The sequence below is a fragment of the Dromiciops gliroides genome, chromosome 4 (genome assembly GCF_019393635.1).
Source record: "Dromiciops gliroides isolate mDroGli1 chromosome 4, mDroGli1.pri, whole genome shotgun sequence".
NCBI lineage: Eukaryota > Metazoa > Chordata > Mammalia > Microbiotheria > Microbiotheriidae > Dromiciops > Dromiciops gliroides.
The window spans coordinates 351,587,284-351,612,182 of NC_057864.1; the positions used below are offsets into that span (position 1 = coordinate 351,587,284).

At 35.1% G+C, this 24,899-nt stretch overlaps 1 protein-coding gene across 7 annotated transcripts in view; it reads right to left on the reverse strand.

Annotated features, from left to right (window-relative positions):
* The window catches only part of FAM184A (family with sequence similarity 184 member A), a 129,537-nt gene that overhangs the window by 67,971 nt on the left and 36,667 nt on the right, over window positions 1-24,899 (reverse strand). For all 7 annotated transcript variants that reach the window (XM_043962390.1, XM_043962387.1, XM_043962386.1 and 4 more), the window contains exon 2: window positions 1,420-2,274. In XM_043962390.1, coding sequence (XP_043818325.1) covers window positions 1,420-2,274 — 855 coding nt within the window. The remainder of the gene's footprint in view (window positions 1-1,419; window positions 2,275-24,899) is intronic.

The window sequence follows — 24,899 nt, forward strand, 5'->3', positions numbered from 1 at the left end:
ATCAATGCAATGGTATAGAAGAGTTCCAGGGAACTCATGATAGAAGAGGATCTCCAAATCCAGGAAAAAAAAAAGAACCGTGGAGTATAGATACTGAATGAACCATACTATTTCTTTTGTTTTTGGTGCTGATGTTTTTCTATTTTAAGGTTTTTTCTCATTGCTCTGATTTTTCTCTTATAACATGACTAATGCAGAAATATGTTTAATGTTAATATATATATGTATATATATATGTATGTATGTATGTATATATGTGTATATATATATATGTATATATATATGTATATATATAAACCTATGTCAGATTACCTGCTGTCTAGGGGAGGGGGGAGGGAGGGAGAAAAATCTGAAACTGGAAAGCTTGTATAAACAAAAGTTGAGAACTATCTTGACATGTAATGGGGAAAAAATAAAATACTTTATTAATTTAAAAATGTTAATAAAAAATTTAATAAAAAAAATTTTTTAAAAAAAAAGAAAGAGACCCAGATGTTGGAAAAGATTGAAATAAAAAGGAAAAGGGAAAAGCAGGTGATGAAATGTATAGATAATGTCATGGAAACCATGAACATGAACTTGGACAGACTGAGAGATTGTGGAGGATATAAAGGCCTGGCATGCTATATGGTCCATGGGGTCACACAGAGTTGGACATGACTGAATCACTGAACATCAACAATACCCTAGAAGTTGTGAGCTGAAATAATCAACAATTGGTCAGGAAGGGATGAAAGCAAAAAGTTAGTACCAGGGAGTAATACCCTGCAAAGGCCATAACAGTGAAGTGTCTAGCACAAAACTGAAAAGGCCAGTAGAGAGTTAAATTGAACAGCAGAGATGAGGAACCTAGCAGGATGCAGTAGAGACATTACTCAAAAACCAAAAGCAGGTCCAGAGACGGTGATGTGATAACATCATCCACAGACACCAGTAACCCTGCAACATTAGAACAGAAATGCCCATTTGTGTATATGCCCAGGCCACAACATATACATTGTCACCTTCATGTATAGCCTACATTTGTGCCCTTATAAATGTATATCCTAGCCACACATGCTCCTTATATGTATATTCCCATTTATAATCCTTATACGTCCCTTCTTCTCCATGATAATAATACATATAGTTGTGGAAGAGTATGCACCGGGTTTATGAAGGAAATTTTCCATTGGTACTTGTCATTTATTTCATTAAAAATCTTTGCTCTGAACTGATTCATCTAATGGCTTAGTAAAAGTCAACACATCAATTGGTGGTTTGTTGGGTTATGGTTCTAAATGGTCTTTGAAACTGTGTTCACTTTTCTGGGGGAGGTCCTATGTGCCTAAAATGTGTGCCTCAGGCACTCCATATTAAATTCAACAAAATTTTTAAGTATTAAGACCATAAACATTAAGTCCATAGTATGGTACTTACCATAACATTGTTTTCTGATGTACCAAGTGCTAATTGAAGCTTATGGCATTTTTCATGAAGACTTCCGGTTTCATCCAGTGCCTTTTGTAAATCCGTCCTAAGGTTAATTATGGTCTTACGTAAGACTGCTTCTTGACTCTGAAATTCCTTTCTCAGATCTGCTTCTTTTTCTTTGCTAGCATGGAGGCTATCAGCTGTAAAGTGTTGGGACCGTTTCAAAGTATCAAGTTCATGCTCATAAAAGGACTGAGCTTTGCTTAGCTTGCCTTCATAATCCTCAATTAGTTTTTTCCTTTCAATCTTTAGTTCTTCAAGTTTTTTATTTAAACCTTCCACTTCAATTCTGTGCAGTTCTTCCACCTTTTCCTGCCCCTTACTTAATGAGGCACTGTGACACTCCTGGGTCTGAAGAAGTTCTTGGATTTCATGTATATGTTCAGCTTTCAAGTTATCCAGAGCCCGCAATTTATCTTTCTCAAACTGTACCTGAAGTTGTGCAAAGCTCTCCAACTTCTCCTCAAACTTCTTTCTGATCTCTTCAACTTCTCTAGCCATTGTTAGCACACGTTGAACATGCTGTGCTTCTGTACAAATGTGCATGTCTTCCATTCTGTGTTTGTAAGCTTCAAACTCAGTCAAAGCCTGATGTTTCATCTTTTTATGACCTTCTAGTGACTCTTCTAAAACTTGGATCTTTCTTTTAAGGTCTGACTCCTCTGTAAGTTTACTTTTATATTGCAAAATCTTTTCTCTTGTTTCTCCAAGTATTTGTTGAATTTCCTCTTCATGAGCATCTCTAAGGGCTTGAAGAGAAGATTCATGCTCATCATTTTTAGTGTTCAAAGCATATATTACCTGCATTTTTAAGTGGAGAAAGAAGGGAAAACTGAGAAAAATTAATTGAATATTTCAATTTTTTGTCTAATTCATTTTTCATGTACATATTTGAAAACATTATTATGTTCACAGGTACTTGAGATCATCTCCCTTCCCGTCTTCTTCAGAAGACTGCTCTATCCTCAAGCATCCTCTGCTCTCTTTTGGATCTTTAACCTTTATCAATGGATTCATTCCCTACTGCCTTTAACCATGTTCACATCTCCCCCATTTTTAAAAGACCATTCACTAGAGCATATCCCAAATGATCATTCTTTATCTCTCCTCCCCCTTACTTACCTATGCTTGATGCTTCCCTTTCCTTTTCTCTTACTCCTCAACCCTATGCAATCTGACTTCCAACTTAATTTGATTAACAGTATAGTTTTCAGGGCTAATATTTCTTGACCTCTCTGCTTGCTACATTTCACATTATTGACTTCTCTTTCTCCTTTTGGTCTCTCTCTCCGATCTGGGATTTTGTGAACCTACTCTCTCTTACTTTAGGTACTGATTGTTTGACTACTCTTTCTTAGTCTCCTTTGTTCATCATAGACATTATACCCCCTTAACTGTACATTTTCACTGAGATTGAGTCCTGGGCACTCTTTTCTTCTCCCTCTATACTACATTTTTTGGTAACCTCATTAGCCCTCATGAGCTTAACTATAATCTCTTTGCAGAGGACTCACAGATCTACATATGTAGCCCCAGTCTCTCCCCCAAGCTTCAATCTCAGATCAAAAAGTGCCTCTTTCAAACCGGTCATCTCAGAGATATCTTTACTTGTACAACTCATTATCTTTCCCTCTAAACCCTCTCCCTTCTTCTAAACTTTCCTATTTCTGTTGAAGATCCCACCTTCCTTCCAGTGTCACAGGTTCATAATCTTGGCATTATCCTCACTCTCCCTAACCCCACACATCCAATAAGTTATTAAATCTTGTCATTTTTATTTCTATAATATCTCTTGAACATCTCCTACCCACTCATTATAGCCACTACACCTTGATGATTTTTATCCTCATGAATTTTCAACATATTATTCTAACAAGCTCACATCTGTCTTCATTCCAATCCATGTTCCAAACAGAATGGTTTTCCTAAAGTGCATGCCTATTATGCAACTGCTGCTCAATAAATTCTAGATGATATATATATATATATATATATACACACACACACACACACACATATGTATATGTATATATACACACACATTCACATATAAATTCCTTTGCCTGGCATTTAAAGTCTTCTGTAAACTGTTTCCAATCAATCTTTTTTTTTCTTCACACTGATCAATCTTTTATTCAAAGATCACAGACAGAGCAAGCTGGTTGGGGTGGGCTGGAGCTGGGAAACTCTTTTCTCTGCACAGCCCTGCCCTGCCTTTGGGCAGTGGAGGGTGGTTAGAGACTCTTTAAAAAGTACCAAACAAACATAGGGCAGCCAAGGTCTCCCATGCCCCTGCCTTGAATCTAGCTGGGGAGCACAGTAGGGGTGGGGGTGGGGGTGGGGTGAGGAGGCAGGAGAAGGCCCTCTCCAGTTCCCCTCCCAATCAACCTTTAGGAAAAAAAAAACTTATTGCATTCAATATTCCCCTTCACTTGCTCTGTGATCCATACACTGGTCTTTCTGGTAGAATGCAATCCATGCCCCATCTCTTTACCATGCTGTCCCCCCACACCTGTAAAAAATTCTCTCCTTCCTCATCACTTCCTCTTGGAATACCTAGTCTTCTTCAAGACCCAGGTCAAGTGTTATTTTCTAGATGAAGCCGTTCTTTATCTACTCCTTCCCCTCCACCCCCTGCCAGAGCTACTAGTGCCCTTCTCACCTAAATCATGTTATGTCTACTTTGTCTATACCTATAGAGGTACATGTTGCTTCCTTGATAGAATGTAATCAGGAACCATTTCATTTCCATCACCTTCCTCCATGCTTCTGCAAAGCTGTTCCCTATGCCTGAAATGCTCTCTTTTTACTTCTGCCTCTTAGAATCCTGTGTTTTACTTTCATCCTTGTAAAATGTTTATCGATTAATTGTGCATCCAATAGAAATAATCCAAAGGTAACAACAATTACTTCATAAGAAATTTGGTAATCTCATATTGTGGCATTTATAATAGGCATTTGCAAAAATCCACTGTGAAGCAAATGTCAACAGTGGATAGATAATGAAGTAGACACATTGTACAAAGAACTCAGTAAGTGAATCTAAATTGCATCAGCATAAACTTAATCATGTAACTTCTCAGTCACCATTTTCCCAAACCATGTTGACAGCATTTCCACCATAAGATACCTGGAACCAACCTTGACTCTAAAAGGTGAGCTTTTACATTTTATATCCCAGAAACAAGGCTCTAAGTCAATTCCTGGATACCCTGTCCAAACTAAGATGCTGAACCTATCCTCCCATTCCTTCTAGCACCCCTTTATGTGCTGTCTTGTATCTACAGATAGAAAACGACTAGTTATTGACATGGGAGTCTTTTCTAACTCAATTGTCTATGTACAGTCAGAACAATGATTTGTTAGAGCAAGAAATCATAAAAATATAATGCATTATTATTAAACATAAACTTTGAAAAGCTCATCTTTTTAATATCAGTATTATTATGGTGATGGCACATGGCTGCAAATTATGGAATTCCATAGCATTTAAATACTTAATGTTATAGAATATGTCAGTAACTTACTATATACTTAGAACTCATAGGACATTAAATGTGTCCCTTACATAAACACAGGAATAAATTATAATCAATAAGGGAAATCAGAAAAAAAAAGGTTAAAAACAAATGGATACTAAACAATGTAACAATAAGAATGAGGGGTCAAAGAATAAATAATAAAACAATAATTAGTTAATAGAGATATATGTACATTTATATAATAAATTTTTAACTAAAGCAGTTCTTAAATTTTACATTCTAAAAAGAGATTTTACATTTTTAAAAAAGAGCTTACTGAACTGATCATACAACTGAAAGACCAGGAAATCAACAATCCCTAAATAAGAACAAAAATAGATATTCTGAAAGCCAAAGGAAATAAGAAAAATTTAAAACATGACTACTGACCTGATAGATAAAACAAGAGCAAAAAAATTCCAAAAACCAAGTAAGATATAAGAAAAACTAGAAGTTGGTTTTTCAGAAAGGACTAATCAAAAAGACAAACCATTATATAATTTAAGTGTTTTTTTAAAGATGAGAACCTTTTAAAAGGACCTCAAAATCAAAATAAAAAGAAATTTCAAAAATCATCAGAAACTATTATATCCAATTATATACCAACAAAATAAACTAAATTAATAAATGGTTACAAAAATATAATACGCTCAGGTTAGTAGAAGAAATGAAAACTTTAAATAAAGTAATCTTATAAAGAGAAATGAACAAGCCATAAATGAATTCCTAAAAAAAAGATCCATATGGATTTACAAGTGGTTTCCATCTAAGAGTCAAAGACCAATTAGCTCCTGTACTGCATAATTTTTTTTTTTTTGGTAAAATCAGAGGTAGAAAGCACCTTACAAATTCCTCCTTTTAAGATAAAATATGATGCTGAAACTCCAGGCAGAGAGAGAGAAAATGTATAAACTACAGACCAGTATCTTTAATGAATAATGATGTAAATTGAATAAAATATTACCAAAGAGGCCAAAGCAATATATTTCAAAAGATTATTCATTTTGACCAGTTAGATTTCCAAAACTATGAACATAATGGACAACATTAGTAAGAAAAATAGGGGCAGCTAGGTGGTGCAGTGGATAGAGCACCGGCCCTGGATTCAGGAGTACCTGAGTTCAAATCCGGCCTCAGACACTTAACACTTACTAGCTGTGTGACCCTGGGCAAGTCACTTAACCCCAATTGCCTCACTAAATAAATAAATAAATAAAATCACATGATTATATTATTAACTGATGCAGAAAAGGCCTTTGACAAAATATAGCATTTATTTATGTTGAAAATACTTAAAAAGCATATAAACCAAAAGAACCTTTGTATAATTAAATGGCATTTAAAACTAAGGCCAAAATGTTGTTTTTGCTTTTAGCTAGTTTTATTTCTAAGGGGAAAATGCTAGAAATATTTCTAGTAAGAAGAGGAGTAAAGCAAGGCTTTGCATCATCACCACTATTATTTGATGGAGTTCTAGAAATGTTAGCTATAATAATAAAACAAGAAAAAAATACCAACTAGAATAAATACAGTAAAATATATTTCTATTTGCATATGGCATATTGCTTTAATTAAGAAATACTTAAGGTTCAATGAAAAATAAATTTAAAATTTTACTAATGTCAGTAAAGTAGCAGGATATAAAATAAAGTCATTAAAATCAACCTTTACATATATCACTAATAAAATCTAGCAGGAAGAGGCAGAAAATAAAGTTGCATTCATTTGGTTCTGTAACTATTTTAATACACTGTAAATCTGTTCAGGAATCCTATAAATTTTTGCTTCAAAATGACGTCAGAAAAATGTCCAAAGAGGGGCACCTAGGTGGCGCAGTGGATAGAACACTGTCCCTGGAGTCAGGAGGACCTGAGTTCAAATTGGGCCTCAGAGACTTGACACTTACTGGCTGTGTGACCCTGGGCAAGTCACTTAAACCCAATTACCTCACCGAAAAAAAGAAAAGAAAAGAAAAATGTCCAAAGGAATGAAGAGACTATTGAGACATTTCTTTCTCTGCACTGAACAATACTTAGATTTAATTTAATCTAAAATAAATTAAAAAAAAAACTTTCTAGAAAACTAGTTTTTACAACAGAGAATACAGTGGTATTATTTTTTCTTTTACTATAATTTAAAATTCAGATTTTTTTGTCTACCAAATAGATAAATAGTAACGTTAATGCCAGCACATTGACTGGGTATGAACTTTAGATATGATGTTGATATAAAACAAAATTTTTTAAAAAACTTTTTTAAGACGTGGTAGCAAGGAATTGGAAGTTGAGGGGGTGCCCATCAATTGGGGAATGGCTGGACAAGTTGTGGTATATGAATACAATGGAATACTATTGTGCTGTAAGAAATGATGAGCAGGAAGAGTTCAGAGAAACCTGGAGGGTCTTACGTGAGCTGATGATGAGTGAGATGAGCAGAACCAGAAGAACATTGTACACAGTATCATCAACATTGAGTGTTGACCTACTGTGATGGACTATATTCTTCTCACCAATGCAATGGTATAGAAGAGTTCCAGGGAACTCATGATAGAAGAGGATCTCCAAATCCAAGAAAAAAAAAGAAAGAAAGAACTGGTGTATAGATGCTGATTGAACCATATTATTTCTTTTGTTTTGTATAGAGATATATAGATATAACCTATATCAGATTACCTGCTGTCTGGGGGAGGGGGGAGGGAGGGGAGGGAGGGAGAAAAATCTGAAATTGTAAGGCTTGTATAAACAAAAGTTGAGAACTATCTTTACATGTAACGGAAAAAATAAAATACCTTATATATTTAAAAAAATATATAAAAGAATAAAAAAAACCCAACCCACCTACAAAATGGCAATAATTTGCTTATAGTCATATTGTCTTGCTGCCGAGTCATACTGCCAACATGAAAATAGCAGTCTCTTGTAAAAGATTTTAAAAGAGGGGGGAAAAAAGACAATTCAGCATAACCCTTTAAAGGTCCTTTTTCTTTCTTGGCTCCTGCCCATCTCTCTTTTTGAGTTGGAGAGGAAATGGGAAAGGAAAAGAGTGAGCACCTTGTACTTTATTGACAGATTTTGAGCAAAATGGAATCCCTTCCCCTTTTTTTTCTTTTGCCATTTTACTGTATCTGCAGTTCACTAATGCATAAATTTTTGATTCCACATGAGCCAAAAAACCACTTTTCTAATGAGTTTTACTCAGCTCTTTAGGTAATGTTGATTATGTTATCCTTTTCATCCTTCATAGTTAAATAGTGATTTAAAATAGGCTGATTTTTGAGTTTCAAATACATTCCAGAGAATGAAGAAAATCTTAAGGAATATACACGTGTTAATCTTTTATTTAAATGTACTATTTATTATTAGGTAAAAATAAATAGAAATTTTAAGAATCCTCATTGTTAGGTAATATCTGAATTTGACATTAAATGCTAATCAAAAAACAAGTATATTCATTGAAAAATAATTGTTCTATAAACCATATACTTTTGCTATTATATGCCATATAAATAGCTGAAATAATATTACTTAACTTTAGATCAAGAGTAAGAACCTAAAGAAAAGTTTAATACTAGAAGTAATGCTCAGTTTAGGAAAATCTGATATAGCAATACACAAAATACATAAATTACAGGGATATACAGTTAAGGATACTCTGCTACCAGGTGATTGCTGGTATCTTTATTATGGCTTTATGATCCAAGTATCTGGGTTTCCCAATGGTATGGTAAACAGAGAATGAACATTTTCTACTTGGTTACTCATTTTATAAAACTGTTCAGAAAATAAAATTCTTTCACTAAAATAGCTAATTTAAAATATGGCTTTGTATTACCAATTACCAAAATTATAAACAAAGATGTTGCACAATTAGAATAAGATTTTAAGAAATACAAGCATTGGGGCAGCTAGGTGGCACAGTGGATAGAGCACCGGCCTTGGATTCAGTAGTACCCGAGTTCAAATCTGGCCTCAGACACTTAACACTTATTAGCTGTGTGACCCTGGGCAAATCACTTAACCCCAATTGCCTCACTAAAAAAAAAAAAATTAAAAAAAAAAAAGAAATACAAGCATCAACATTTAGTAATTTTAGGTCAGGTATTGAGACACTCCCTCATCTTCCCTGAACAACACTATATTAACCCCATACTTTCTTCCTTTCCTGAAATCCTGGATGAGAAATTCTCCAACAATTTTAAGAGCATTCAAATTCTTAGGAAGAGTTTTCCAAACTTGCTACTTCTACTTCCTGACCTCCCATTTTTTCACCCTTTACAATTTGGTGGGGTTTTTTTGGGGGGGGTGGGGGTGGGGGATGAGGGTTAAGTGACTTGCCCAGGGTCACACAGCCAGTAAGTGTCAAGTGTCTGAGGCCACATTTGAACTCAGGTCCTCTTGAATCCAGGGCCAATGCTTTATCCACTGCACCACCTAGCTGCCCCCAAACATTCTTTTCTTTTCTTTTCTTTTCTTTTCTTTTCTTTTCTTTTCTTTTCTTTTCTTTTCTTTTCTTTTCTTTTCTTTTGAGGCAATTGGGGTTAAGCGACTTACCCAGGGTCATACAGCTAGTAAGTGTCAAGGGTCTGAGGCTGGATTTGCACCCTTTACAATTTGGGCTTGTATCACTACCAACTATACTGAAACTGTATCCACAAAGGTTACCAAATAATCTCTTAATCACTAAATCCAATCACTTTTTTTTTCTGTTTTTATCTTCCTTAACCTTTCTTTAAAATTTGATGGCTCTGGGGACAGCTGGTTGATACAGTAGATAAAGCACTGGCCCTGGATTCAGGAGTACCTGAGTTCAAATCCTACCTCAGACACTTGACACTAGCTGTGTGACCCTAGGAAAGTCACTTAACCCCCATTACCCAGCCAAAAAAAAAAATTGATGGCTCTGATCATCCCATCTCCTCCATTCATTTCCCTATCATTGGAAATCTTTTCAAACAATTTTCTCCTGGTTTTCTACTACCTATGTCACTAACTGATCACTGGTCTCCTTTATCCATCCACTTCTCTTCACTTATATGGTCACCCCTCCTATTTCAGATCTCTATTACCTCTTACCTTGACTATTAAAAGTCTTCTCATTGTTTCCCTTCTTTCTAGTCTCTGCTGCCCAATTTATTTTGCACACAATTGCCAAAATCATCTTCCAAGTGGGCCATTTTCTCAAAAACTTTCGGTGGTTTCCTACTGTTTTCAGGATAAAATATAAACTCCTTACTCTAGCATTCTAACCCTGACAATCTGGTTGCACCTCACCACCTTCTGATTCCCTGTTTTGTATATCCTACATTCTAGTCAAATTGGACTATGAGCTGCCCCTTGGACTAGACATATATCCCATCCTCAATCTCCATGCATTCACACAAGTAGCCTCATGCCTTTGAAACAGGTGTAGTGAGTTGGAAAATGTCTTTTCCCAGGATACCTGGGGCTTAGAGTACATTCACTGGAGAAGAGCATGGACTCTATTAACCATAACATGACTTACATCTGGAGTAAACCAAAGGACCCAGGGGATCCCCTAATTAAATGAGGCTAAAGGTAACTATTATAAAGACATAATTTGAAGCCATGTACTAGGCCCTGTGTGAATCAAAGCTGCTAATTGGCCCTTCATGGTAAATATTACCAGATTTCCTTAGATTGTGACAAATGATATGTGAAAACTGAATACTCTGTCTCTATATATCCTTGTATATAATATTATATTTTTGTACTTAGTAACAGCTTATAATTCAGTCTACCTGATCTTGATTTTACTGCTTCATTTTATGTCATAAATAATAGTTTTAGAAACTGCTTGTAATCAGAGTTCCTGGGCAAAAAGGGAAAAACTGTCAGTCCAACAGCTCTCCTTACAAATGCTTGTAATGAAAACAAATAATGTCTCTGACTGACATTAAGCAAAATAGAGAGTGAAGCTTGTTTCTTCCACATCACCTACATCTGTCTGAATCATTATCTTCCTTCAAGGCTCAGGTTAGGTACTGTCCACCTCCGTGAAACCTTTCCTGATCCCTCAGTTATTAGTATTCTCATCCTCTTTAAACTTCCCTCTATTTATTTGTATATATGGCCTAGTACAAATCTCTTCATTAAGCAGATGATCAATAAACATTTTAAATTGAAATTTTATTTACAATTTCATAACTTTTCTCAATTACTAATTAATGTAACCCTGCTTTTCACCCAGGTTTTCTTTCATTCTATTTTGAGTCTTTTAGTTTACAATCAACGATTCCTTGAAGTATCTTCTACCACTGGTTCTTTGCACAGTTTAGAGCAAAAAACCTCTGTAGGCATTTTCCCAAGATTCCAGAAGTTTCTGTCAGACCTACAAATAGTCATTCACTCTGCTTTGCTGTAGCTGAGATCTAATGAAAGAGGTAGCTTCAGTTGGACTTCCAAGAATTCTGGAGAGTTCCTTACTTTCCTTCTATTCTCCTTTGCCTTAAATGTGAAGCTGAATAAAGGGAATAAAAAAGCATAGGCAATTGATCACAATGCTGCATGAATCTATCTCCTAATATCTACCCATATTCACTAGTTTTTCTAACACCTGTTTTCTTTTTTTTTTTTTTGTGGGGCAGTGGGGGTTAAGTGACTTGCCCAGGGTCACACAGCTAGTAAGTGTCAAGTATCTGAGGTCAGATTTGAACTCAGGTCCTCCTGAATCCAGTGATGGTGCTTTATCCACTGCACCATCTAGCTGCCCCTCACAGCTATTTTCTAATCTGTCTTTTTTTTAAAGAGAGTTTCTTCCTTTTTAATCAATGGCACTAAAAAACATTCCAACAACAATTAGTAGTTCCCCTAAAAACTGCTATAGAATAACTCATTGTCCAAGTTTCCAAGTTACCACTTTAGCTTTTGATATAGCACAACTTTAAAACACATAAAAACTGGGACAGCTAGGTGGCTGAGTGGATAAAGCACTGGTCCTGGATTCTGGAGGACCTCAGTTCAAATCCAGCCTCAGACACTTGAAACTTACTAGCTGTGTGACCCTCATTGCCCCACAAAAAACCCCAACAACAACAAACCATAAAAACCTCTCTCTGAATTTCTACACTAGTTTGTTTTACAAATATTATGTGGCACTTATCACATACTATTGTATATTATAGGTATTAGTCTGTGTATCCCTTTTTTCTCCTATTTAGACTGTAAGCTCCTTTGATAAACTGAGGAGTACTCAAAACACAATACACGGGGGCAGCTAGGTGGTGCAGTGGATAGAGCACCGGCCCTGGATTCAGGAGGACCTGGGTTCAAATCCAGCCACAGACACTTGACACTTACTAGCTGTGTGACCCTGGGAAAGTCACTTAACCCCAATAGCCTCATCAAAACCAAAAACAACCCCCCCCACAATACATACATATAGCAGATCCTCAATAAATACATACTTGTTATGTGAATGAATTAATAATGAGCTTTTTAATATATAAATTGGTCATACCACAAGAAGAAAACCCCACAAGAACACATATGGAGATGAAATTTGTGGATTTTATAGAATAGTTGTTTTAAAAAAAAGTGAACATTAAAGAACAAGATGAACAATTACTTCTGAGTTTGGAATTCCTGACATACTAAACATCTTAAGGAATTTGGGATTCATTACATAATAGCAATGATTCAGACGGTATTATTTTTGGCTATATGTATGTGTATATGTTTGTATATACACATACAAACATCCCCTCATGTATATGTATATATATATGTGTGTGTGTGTGTGTGTATATATATGTGTGTGTGTGTATATATATATACATATACACACACACACACACACACACATACATATACACATACACACACAACTTCAGGAGATTGTTAACCTCTCACATATCCAATCAGTTGCCAATCTTGCCATATCTACTGTCTCCCACTTGTCTGATTAATCTTCAATCTCTTTTATGATCACTCTTCTATTCACATAAACATCCTATCACACTAGATCAGTCCCTCATCATTTTTCACTTTAATTATAACAGCTTCCTAATTGGTCTCCCTGGCTCAAGTCTCTCCCATCTCCAACCCATAACCTCTTCACAGCTGTCAAAGTGATTTTCCTAAGCATAAGTCTGACTCCGACACCTCTTCAGACTCCAATGGCTCCATATTACTTCTAGGGTCAAATACAAATTGTTTTGTCTAGCATTTTAAGCCCTTTACAATTCAGCTCCTTTTTTAAAAAAAGTTTATTTATTTATTTAAATAATAAATATTTTTATTTAAAGTTTTGAGTTCCAAATTTTATCCTCCTCCCCTCCATTCCCTCCCCTCTCCCTGAGGCAGTAAGCAATCAGATATAGGTTATACATGTGCAATTATGTAAAACATTACCATATTAGTCATGTTGTAAAAAAAAACTTGAATAAAAGAAAATAAAAAATAGCATGCTTCAGTCTGTGTTCAATCAACATCAGTTCTTTCTTTGGAGGTGGATAGCATACTTCATCATTAGTCCTTTGAGATTGTCTTGGATCATTGTATTGCATTTCTTTCTTCTTTTTTTTTTTCAGGGCAATGAGGGTTAAGTGACTTGCCCAGGGTCACACAGCTAATAAGTGTCAAGCGTCTGAGGCTGCATTTGAACTCAGGTCCTCCTGAATCCAGGGCCGGTGCTCTATCCACTGAGCTCCCTGGATCATTGTATTGCTAAGAATAGTAAAGTCATTCACAGTCCTTCATCGAACAATATTGCTGTCACTGTGCACAACATTCTCTTGGTTCTGCTCACTTCACTATACATCAGTTTATACAAGTCTTTCCAGGACGTTCTGAAATCATCCTGCTTGTAATTTCTTATAGTTTTGTGGTGGGACACTAGTGTATAACATCCAAAAATCATGATTTTGTCTTCCATTTGGATTCTCACCAAAATTATTAGACCTAACACTGTTATAGCAGAAAATTATTTTTCACAGTCCCTGAACTTGGAGAGATTATTATCTAATAAGAAAAAAATCTCAAACTCATTATGCTTTCCTCCTCACCTCCTTTTTCAAGCTTAAAAAATGTTTTAAGGAGCAGCTAGGTGGCACAGTGGATAGAGCACTGGCCCTGGAGTCAGGAGTACCTGAGTTCAAATCCGGCCTCAGACACTTAACACTTACTAGCTGTATGACCCTGGGCAAGTCACTTAACCCCAACTGCCTCACTTTAAAAAAAAAAAGTTTTAAAAAAGATTCAATATCTTTTTGGATGGATTAGGGAGGGACATAAGTATTCTTTCAAGAGAGGAAATTTTACATTTTTCTTTTTTATAATTATTATCTAAGCACTACTTAAATCAAGCTTTTGACCAAAAGCCATTTGTCCCAAAGTAGGTTTCTTAATGCTAGGATGTTTGTTCATTTATAACTATGTAATTTGGGGTCTATATTTGTTGCTAAAGAGTTTGGAATTATGCCTTCAAAGTCACTAAACTACAATGTCCTTTGAATTCAATGATACCTCAAAGAAATCAAAGAAAGAAGCTAAAGGAGCTACATAATACAAAAATATTTCTAGCAGCTATTTCTGTGGTGGGAAAGTATGGGAGCTAAGTGGGTATACATCAAGCAGGGAATGGCTAAACTATTATGGTATATGGATGTAATAGAATACATTCATGGAAGACATGAAAAAGGGACAAATTCAGAGAACTAAGAACACCTGTATGAACTAATGCAAAGTGAAGCAAGCAGAACCAGAATAATTTAAATTTTAAAAAAAGAACAACTTGGAAAGACTTTAAAACTTTGATCAATTCAACAGCCAACTATGGCTCCAGAGTACAGATGAAGAGTGTTACTCACTTCCTGAGTAATACACAAAAAGAAGTGACAGACTCAAGAGTACGGTATTGGACATGAAGTTTTAGACATGTCCAATGTGGGAACTATTGTTGCTTGACTACAGACATTTATTATAAGGGCTTTATGTTTCTTGTTTCTTTTTTCCAGAAAAGGGAGGAAAGAGAGGAAATTCAGAGGGAGGGAAATTCAATGATTATTATTTGAAAATAAAAGCCAAATAAAAATGTATACATGCAATCTGAGTATGTGATATGCCAATAAAGTACCACTAAAACTTCCTTGTCAACAACAGTGAGTACGTGACCTTTATCTTACAGGTTTTGCTGCTAAAGAAATAATATTGGCTTAGTTTCATGGCATACAGAACTGTTACCCAATTTATGACAGATGGCACTGTCAGATTAGTCCTTAGGGTAGATTCTTAATGAATAATAAAATGTTATGAGAATGTTTTGGAAATGTCTCTAAATAATGCCAATAACCCGAATAAGTTACTCAAAGGCTATCTAATGTTATACTCTGAATTTTATCACTACTTCTTTTAACCTGAAAATTAAGAACACAGCAAAATATGCTTCTCTTAATTATGGGGATGTGCTAGAAGGTCATATATTTTAAGCTACTTTTCTATTACAGATGATGGATTTGCATTGACCCAGCTCTATTCTCTTGTCTGTTCCCTTGTGATCAACAACATACATTTATGAGACATTTGGCCTGGGTTAGAGGCACAATCTGTAGCTAGGCAAGGTAAGCTAAGTGGCCTATATAGAGCCTGAATGGGGGACCTTGGCCTCATTAGCACAGTACTCTAAGCAATTTAGCTGACTAACATGAATTATTAAAGAAAAGGTAAACAATAAATTTTATTATCAAAAATATGATGCTACTTAGAAAGTTCTACGAATCCTCCTTAAATATATACACATGTGTATATGTACATGTATATTACAAAATGAAATCCTAAAATCTAAAAGACTATATAATTTGCAATGCTGGTATTGGGAAGTAAAATTAAAATCCATGTTACAGGCTAACCATACATCAGATTGCCACTGTATATTGAGTATTGAATCATTTAATCCTCAAGTTGGAAAGCATCTTAAACGTTATTTAATCTAACCTCCTATCCATTATTTTACTTCAATAAGCATAATTTTACTTTTAGTATATATGAATCCATGCAATAATCCATGTGTTTATAATAGGATTCTACGATATTTTTTTTAGAATTAGAGCAAAGATTATAAAAGTATTTAGATGAAATGAACAGTTTTCAGAAGAAACCAAAATTCTCACAATAGCCATATGAAAAAAAGTTCTAATTCACTAATAATTATATAAATGCAAATTAAAACAACTGTGAGGTACCACTTCATACCCATCAGATTGGCAGAGTTTACAGAAAGGGAAAATGACAAATGTTAGAGATATTGTGGGAAAACAGGTACATTAATTAAAACACTGTTGGAAGACCTGTGAATGTCTAGCCATTCTGGGAAGCAATCTGGAACTAAATCCAAAAAGCTATTAAATTGTGCATACATACCCTCTGAGCCAGCAATATCCATGACTATACATTTCATTGTTTCCCTTGGTTTCTGTTTTCTTTTTTTGAACTTCTCTCCAACCACTGATACTCTTTCTGGTCTCAATCCTTAGTGGAAAGTACATTCGCATGCCCTTAGTGGCTGATATACAAACTTTACTCCCAACTCCTAATCATCATGCCTTCACATCTATACCTCTCAAACCTCTCCCCAACCCACCAAGGTTCCACTACAGTTCTGCCTACTCCACTCATTCTACTGTACCCTGTGGAATACATGTTCTATAATAAACTACCTTTCATTTTAAACCATTTGATTTCTCACTCCTTCCATCTTCTACAACTCACTGAAACCTGGTTCCCTCTTAATGACACTATTTTCCTCACCACTCTTTCCAGTACTGGCTACCTTTTTTTTTTTTTAAGTGAGGCAATTGGGGTTAAGTGACTTGCCCAGGGTCACAGAGCTAGTGTGTTAAGTGTCTGAGGCCAGATTTGAACTCAGGTATTCCTGACTCCAGGGTCGGTGCTCTATCCACTGCGCCACCTAGCTGCCCCTACTGGCAACTTTTTTCTCTCATTCCCTCCTCCCTCCACTCCTCTCACTGCCTGAATTACTAAAAACCGCATAGAGATTTTTTCCTTAATGCCACTGGCTTACTCTCTTCTGTCATATTCACTAAGCAATCGCTTTTTTTTTTTACATGAGGCAATTGGGGTTAAGTGACTTGCCTAGGGTCACACAGCTAATAAGTGTTAAGTGTCTGAGGCTGGATTTGAACTCAGGTCCTCCTGAATCCAGGGCCGATGCTCTATCCATTGCACCACCTAGCTGCCCCACAATCGCCTTTTTTAGTGATCCATGCTTGGGAAGTGCTGGGTTGGTTCATCAAAGGGTCAGGACAGAGAAAGGAGACTAGTCTGATCAATACATGGGATGATAGATCAATAAATTAGGCATGAAACAAATGGGGGAAAAAACCGAGAAAACCAACAAATTAGCACCCAATTAAATACCCAAAGTTATTGACAAAATTGAATGCAAAAAACCATTAAATTGGTGAATAAAACAAAGAACTAGGGGAAAAACAATAAAATAGAAAAGCCACTAGCTAATTTGATTTTAAAAAGGAAAACAAATTACTAGCATAAAAAACCAAAAAGGGTGTGTTCACAACTAATGGAGAAGTAATAAAAGTAATTATTAAGTACTTTTTTTGCCCAACTATTTGTAGAAAAATCTGGTAAAGGGGACAGCTAGGTGGTGCAGTGGATAAAGCACTGGCCCTGAATTCAGGAGGACCTGAGTTCAAATCCAGCCTCAGACACTTGACCCTTACTAGCTGTGTGACCCTGGGCAAGTCACTTAATCCTCACTGCCCCACAAAAAAACCAACCAAACAAACAAAACATCTGGTAAGACTTGTATGAACTGATGCTGACTTGATTTACTCAGCTGAAAGGGATGGGATGGTACAAAAGGCTTGAGTGTAGAAGAGAAGGCTTAGGGAATCCAATGAGCAAGAGAGAATCAATTAGGTCAGACTGAAATGATAGTCTTGCTTCACTGAGGGTCCAGTTGAGATAAGATAATATAAATGTGTAGTTGCCTACTCACCACCATTGGGTAATTTCCTCTATCTCCATCTATTAGGATTTGAGTAGGAGTAGAGGGGGCAGGTGGTTGGGGTTTGGAAAGGTATGAGTAGTCATAGGACAAGAGGCAAGGAATTCTAAGGAAGAGAACAATGCAGTGTTGAACAGTTTAAGAACAGGGTCCAGATTAATGGGGGTGGGGAGGAGAGAAACGATGATCTTATCAAATTTAAAGGCTTCTTAGACATTTTTCTAGAAATCTGCTATATTTTTATACTCCTGACAACTGTCTCCTTTTTGGCTACACCAGTTTTATTTGTACAAAACCTTTTAAATGTAATATAATAAAAATTATCCATTTTACATCTTATAATGCTGTCTCTTGTGTATTCATATTCCTTCTGCTATCCATAAGTCTGATAGGTAAGATATTCCTTGTTCACCTAATTTACTTATATCTCCCTTTTATAACTAGATTATGCACCTATTTTTACCTAAGATACTGTAAATATTTGTAAGATATTGGTCTATACCTATTTTCTATTATGCTTTTCAGCTTTTTAACCATTTTTTTAAACCAAATAGTAAATTCTTATCCCAAAAGCTTGAATCTTTACATTTGTCAAACACAAAGCTACTATAATCATTTACTACTGTGTATTGTATGCCTACTCTATCCCACAGATCCACCATTCTTTTTCTTAGCCAGGACCAGATAGTTTTGATAATTACCACCTTATAATACAGTTTAAGATCTGGTACTGCCAAGCCTCCTCCTTTACATTTTTTTCCATTAATTTCTTTGATATTCTTGACATTTGTTCGTATGAATGAACATTGTTATTTTTTTCTAGTCCTATAAAATATTTTTTGGTAGTTCAATTGTAATGGTACTGAATAAGTAGATTAGTTTAGGTAGAATTGTCTTTAATTATATTGGCTTTGCCCACCCATGAACAATTAATATTTCTTCAATTATTTATATCTGGCTTTTATTTGTATAAAAAGTGTTTTATAATTATGTTCATGTAGTTCCTGGATTTATCTTGGCAGGTATATTCCCAAGTACTTTATGCTGCCTACAATTATTCTCTTATCTCTTATTCTCTCTTCTTGCAGGTTTTCTTGGTGATATACAAAAATATAGAAATGTTGATGACTTATGGATTTATGTGGGTTTGTTATTTATTTCCTGCTACTTTGCTATAACCATTAATTAAATTTCATCATATCATCTGCAGAGATAGTTTTATTACTTCATTGCCCATTCCAATTCCTCCAATTTCTTTTTCTTCTCTTACTGCTATTGTTAGCATTTTTGATATAATACTGGGTAATATTGGTGATGATGGGCATCCTTGTTCTGTCTTATCCCCATTACAAATAATGCTTGCTGATGGTTTTAGGTAGATGCTTTTTATTATTTATTTATTCATTTATCTATCTATCTATCTATCTATCTATCTATCTATCTATCTATCTATTTATTTTTGTGAGGCAATTGGGGCCAACTGACCTGCCCAGGGTCACACAGCCAACAAGTGTCAAGTGTCTGAGGCCAGATCTGAACCCAGGAGCTCCTGACTCCAGGGCTGGTGCTCTTCCCATTGCGCCACCCAGCTGCCCGATGCTTTTTATTTTAAGTAAAAATTCATTTATACCTATGGTTTTTAAGTGTTTTTTGAAAAATAGGAATTAGTTGTATTCTGTCAAAAGTTTTTTCTACATCTATTGATATAAGATTGTTACTTTTGTTACTGATATAATCAATTATATTTATAGTTTTCTTTATGTTAAATGATCTGTGCATATAAATCCCACTTGGTCACACTGCTTTGTGATATAGCGTTGTAATTTCCTAGCTAGTATTTTATTTAGGATTTTTGCATCTATATTCATTTAGGAAATCAGTCTATAGTTTTATTTCTGTTTTTGCCCTCCCTGGTTTAGGTATCAAAACCAAATTTATTTCATAAAAGGAGTTTGGTGGGACTCTTCCTTAGTATTCCAAATAATTTATTTAATATTGGAATTAGTTTTTTTTAATGTTTGGTAGAATTCACTTATAAATCCATCTGATCCTTATGTTTTTTTTCCTTAGGAAGTTCATTTATGGCCTGTTCAAATGCTTTTTCTAAAATAGGATTATTTACATAGTCTATTTCATCTTGTTAAGCTAGGCAATTTATATTTTTGTGAGTGCTTTTCCATTTCACTTAAATTATTAAATTTGTTGGTATATGATTGGGCAAAAGAATGCCTGATAATTGCTTTGATTTCATCTTCATTAGTAGCATATTTACCCTTTTTCATTTTTGATACTAGTGATTTAGTTTTTTTTCTCTTTAAAAATCATTAACTGGGAAAAAAATCATTAACCAGTAGTTTGTCTATTTAATTTTTTCCAATAAAAGCAACTCCCAGTTTTATTGATTAATTCAATGGTTGCCCTACATTCAATTTTATTAATCTCATTTAAAATTTTTAGGATATCCAACTTGGTATTTAATTGGGGACTTTTAACTTGTAATTTTTCTAGTTTTTTTTTTTTTTTACTTGTATAGCTAATTCATTCATCTGCTCTTTCTCTATCTGGGAAGGGGGGCAGCTAGATGGTGCAGTGGATAGAACACTAGCCCTGGAGTTAGGGGGATCTGAGTTCAAATCCAGCCTCAGACATTTGACACTACTGTGTGACCCTGGGCAAATTACTTAACCTAACTGCCTCAAACATCTGGGGCCATCTCCAGTCATCCTGATATCTTGTTACTGGACCCAGATGTCTCTGGAGGAAAGAGTGAGGCTGATATCATTGCATAGCCCTGCCTCACTTAAATCTACTTCACTGCAAGCCATGACATCACCTCCTGATGTCATGGTCCTCTTTGAGAATGAAGGACAAACATCAACAACACTGACATAAGCATTTAGAGATATAAATTTTCCTCTGAGTACTGCTTTTGCTACATCCCATAAGTTTTGGTATGCTGTCTCAATATTATCATTCTCTTGGTATGCTGTATCAATATTATCATTCTCTTTATATTTATATATTGTTTCTATGTCTTGCTCTTTAATCCACTCATTCTTTTTTTTAGGCAATCAGGGTTAAGTGACTTACACAGGGTCACACAGCTAGCCCACTCATGCCTTAATATTAGGTAATTTAGTCTTTAATTAATTTTTAATCTGTGTTTCCATGACCCCTTATTAAATAGAATTTTTACAGCATTATGGTCTGAAAAGGATGCATTTGATATTTCTGCTTTTTTTGCATTTAACTATAAAGTTTTTATGCCCTAATATATAGCTAATTTTTATACAGGCACCATATACCACTGAGAAAAAATATTCCTTTCCATTCCCACTCAATTCTTTTCAGATAGTTAACATATCTAGCTTATCTAAGACTATTCATCTCCTTGACTTCTTATTTATTTTTTGGTTACGTTAATCTGGTTCTGAGGGGGAAAGGCTGAAGTCCCTGACTATTATAGTTTTACTATCTATTCCCCCTGTAGTTTAGTTCATTTAGCTTTTCTTTAAAAATTATGGATGCTATAGAATATGGTGCATATTGATTTAGTAATGATATTTCATTATTTATGATTTAACATAATGTATTTTCCCTATTTGTCTCTTTTAATTAAATCTATTTTAGCTTTAACTTTGTCTGAGATCATGATTTTTACATGTGCTTTTTTTTGCATCAGTTGAATTTTTTGCATCAGTTGAAGCATAATAAATTCAACTTTAGCCCTTATTTTTTACTCTATGTTTATCTCTCATTTAAAAATGTGTTTTCTTGTAAATAACATATTATTGGATTTTGGTTTTTAATGCATTCTATTTGTTTTATGAAGGAGTTCACCTCATTTACATTCAAAGTTGTAGTGTCCAGTTACATATTTCCCTCTGTTCTATACTTCTTCACTATCTATCCTTCTCGCCCTCTTTTTACCTTATTCCCCTTCAGACATGATTTACTTCTTTTTTTTAAATTAATAAAGTATTTTATTTTTTTCCTGTTACATGTAAAGATAGTTCTCAACCTTTGTTTATACAAGCTTTACAATTTCAGATTTTTCTCCCTCCCTTCCCTCCCTCCCCCCTCCCCTAGACAGCAGGTAATCTGATATAGGTTTTATATATATATACATATATACACATAATAACATTAATCCTATTTCTGCATTAGTCACAGACATGATTTACTTCTAACTACTGCTTCCCTAATCCTAACCCCTTCTGAGTGCCTCCCTTATGCTTTCCCCTCACCTTCCTATTTCTTAATCTGCACACTCCTCTACAAGTCCCTCCCTTATCCTATGCCATAGCTCTCCTACTTCTCTGTATAAGAAGACTTTTATACCCTTCTAGTGTATATTTTATTTCCCCTTTAGCCCAGTTCTGATAAGAATAAGATACTAGCATGATCAGCCCTCCACCTCCTCCTGCTCTTGACTAAGTTTTTCCATCCACACTTCATTTGTATGAAATAATTGTTCCATTTTACCTTTCCCCATTATTTTTAGGATCATCCTATCATACTCTCTATGAATGAACTGTCTTTTCTCTTTTGGGGGGGGGTGAGGCAATTGGGGTTGTGACTTGCCCAGGGACACACAGCAAGTAACTGTCAAGTGTCTGAGGCCGCATTTGAACTCAGGTCCTCCTGAATCCAAGGCCAGTGCTTTATCCACTGTTTCACCTAGCTGCCCCCTGAATGAACTTTCAAAGAACTCAAGTAAGGATAACATTCTTAAGAGTTACTTACAGATAATATTTTCTCATATAAGAAGTAAACAGTTTGACCATATCAAATCCTTTATGATTCATCTTTCATGTTTACCTTATATTTCTCCTGATTTTAATAGGTCAAATTTTCTGTTAAATTTCTGGTCTTTTCCTCAAAAATGAAATTAATTAAACAAAAACCTTTCGTTAATTAAACATCTATTTTTCCCCTTAGAGGATTGCCCTCAGCTTTGCTGGATAATTTATTCTTGGTTGCAAAACCAGCTTCTTTGCACCTTGGAATATCATGTTCTATGCCCTTTGGTCTTTTCATGTAGAAGCTGCTAAAGCTTGTTATCTTTACTATAGATTCACAATATTGAAACTGATTCTTTTTACTTGTGCTTGTAGTATTTTCTACTTGACCTGCGTGCTTCAATACTGAGTTATGATGTTCCTGTGAGTTTTCATCATGGGATCTCTTTCACATGGTGACTGATAGATTTTTTTTTTCAATTTCTATTTTACCCTCTAGCTCTAAAACTTCACAGTATTTTTCCTTAACAATTTCTTGAACTACAGTATCTAGAGTCTTTTTAAAATCACAACTTTCAGATAGTCCAACAATTCTTATATTCTTTCTCCTTGATCTGTTTTCTAGGTCAATTGTTTTTATAAGAAGTTATTTCATGTTCTCTTCTATTTTTTTCATTCTTTTGATTTTGTTTTCTTATTTCTTGGTGTCTTACTAAGCCTTTAGTTTCTCTTTGCCCAATTTTAATTTTTAATCAGTTATTTTTTTCCATAAGTTTCTGCACCTCTTTTTCTAATTGGTCAACTTTCTTTGCATTATTCTTATTTCCCCGACCCCTGAATTTTCCCTCAACCTCTCATTTGATTTTTAAACTCCTTTTAAGCTCTTACAAAAAATCCTTTTGGGGTATGTGAACATTTAACATTTTTCTTTGAAATTTCATTAGTAGCTGTTTTGACTTCACTGTCTACTTCTGAATTTGAACCCTAATCTTCTCTATCACCACAGTAGCTTTCTGTGGTCAGGTTCTTTCTCTTTGGCTTACACATTTTTAGCAGCTTGCTTCTTAACTGTTAACTTTATGTTAGAGTTGTGCTCTAGTCCTGAGGTATGGGGGATAATGTCTCAGGCTTCAAGTTTTTCATGCTGTTGTTTTCTTTTTCTTTTTTTTAGAGAATTTTTTGGGGCTGTTTTAGAATTTTAGCTTTCCCCCAATTACATGTAAAAAACAATTCTAACATCTATCTAAAAAACTTTGTGGTCCAAATTCTCTTCCTCCCTCCCTGCACCCCCCCCCCAAGAACACAAACATTTAAATATAAGTTATACATGTGTAGTCATGCAAAACATTTCCACATTAGTCAGGTTGTGAAAGAAAACAGACAGAAAAAAAAACAAGGAAACTTTAAAAAATATACTTCAATCTATATTCAGAAACCATCAATTCTTTCTCTGGAGATGGATCACATTTTTCATAAGTCCTTCAGAGTTGTCTTAGATCACTGAATTGCTAGGAATAGCCAAGCTGATCATCTTACAATATTGCTGTTACTTTGTAAACAATACATCTCACTTTTCATCAGCTCATGTAAGTCTTTCCAGGTTTTTCTGAGAGCATCCTGCTCATCATTTCAAAGTTACTATTGTGAAGTGAGTTTCCCTCCATCCTACTCCCTCCCCATGTTATTTACTCTATTCTCTATCTCCTTTCATCCTTTCCATCAAAAATGTTTTACTTCTGGGCAGCTAGGTGGTGCAGTGGATAAAGCACCAGCCCTGGATTCAGGAGTACCTGAGTTCAAATCAGGCCTCAGACACTTGACACCTACTAGCTGTGTGACCCTGGGCAAGTCACTTAACCCTCACTGCCCTGCAAAAAAACAAACAAACAAAAAATGTTTTACTTCTGACTGTCCCCTCCCCCAATCTGCTCTCCCTTCTCTCACCTTCCCCCCTTATCTCCTTCCCCTCCTACTTTCCAGCAGGGTTAAGATAGATTACTATACCCAATTAAGTGTGTATGTTATTCTCTCTTTGAGCCAATTCTTTTTTAAAGTATTTTATTATTTTCCAGTTATATATAAGGATAGTTTTCAATATTTGTTTTCATAGGATTTTTAGTTCCAAAATTTTTTTCTCCTATCTTCCCTTCCCTCCCTCCTC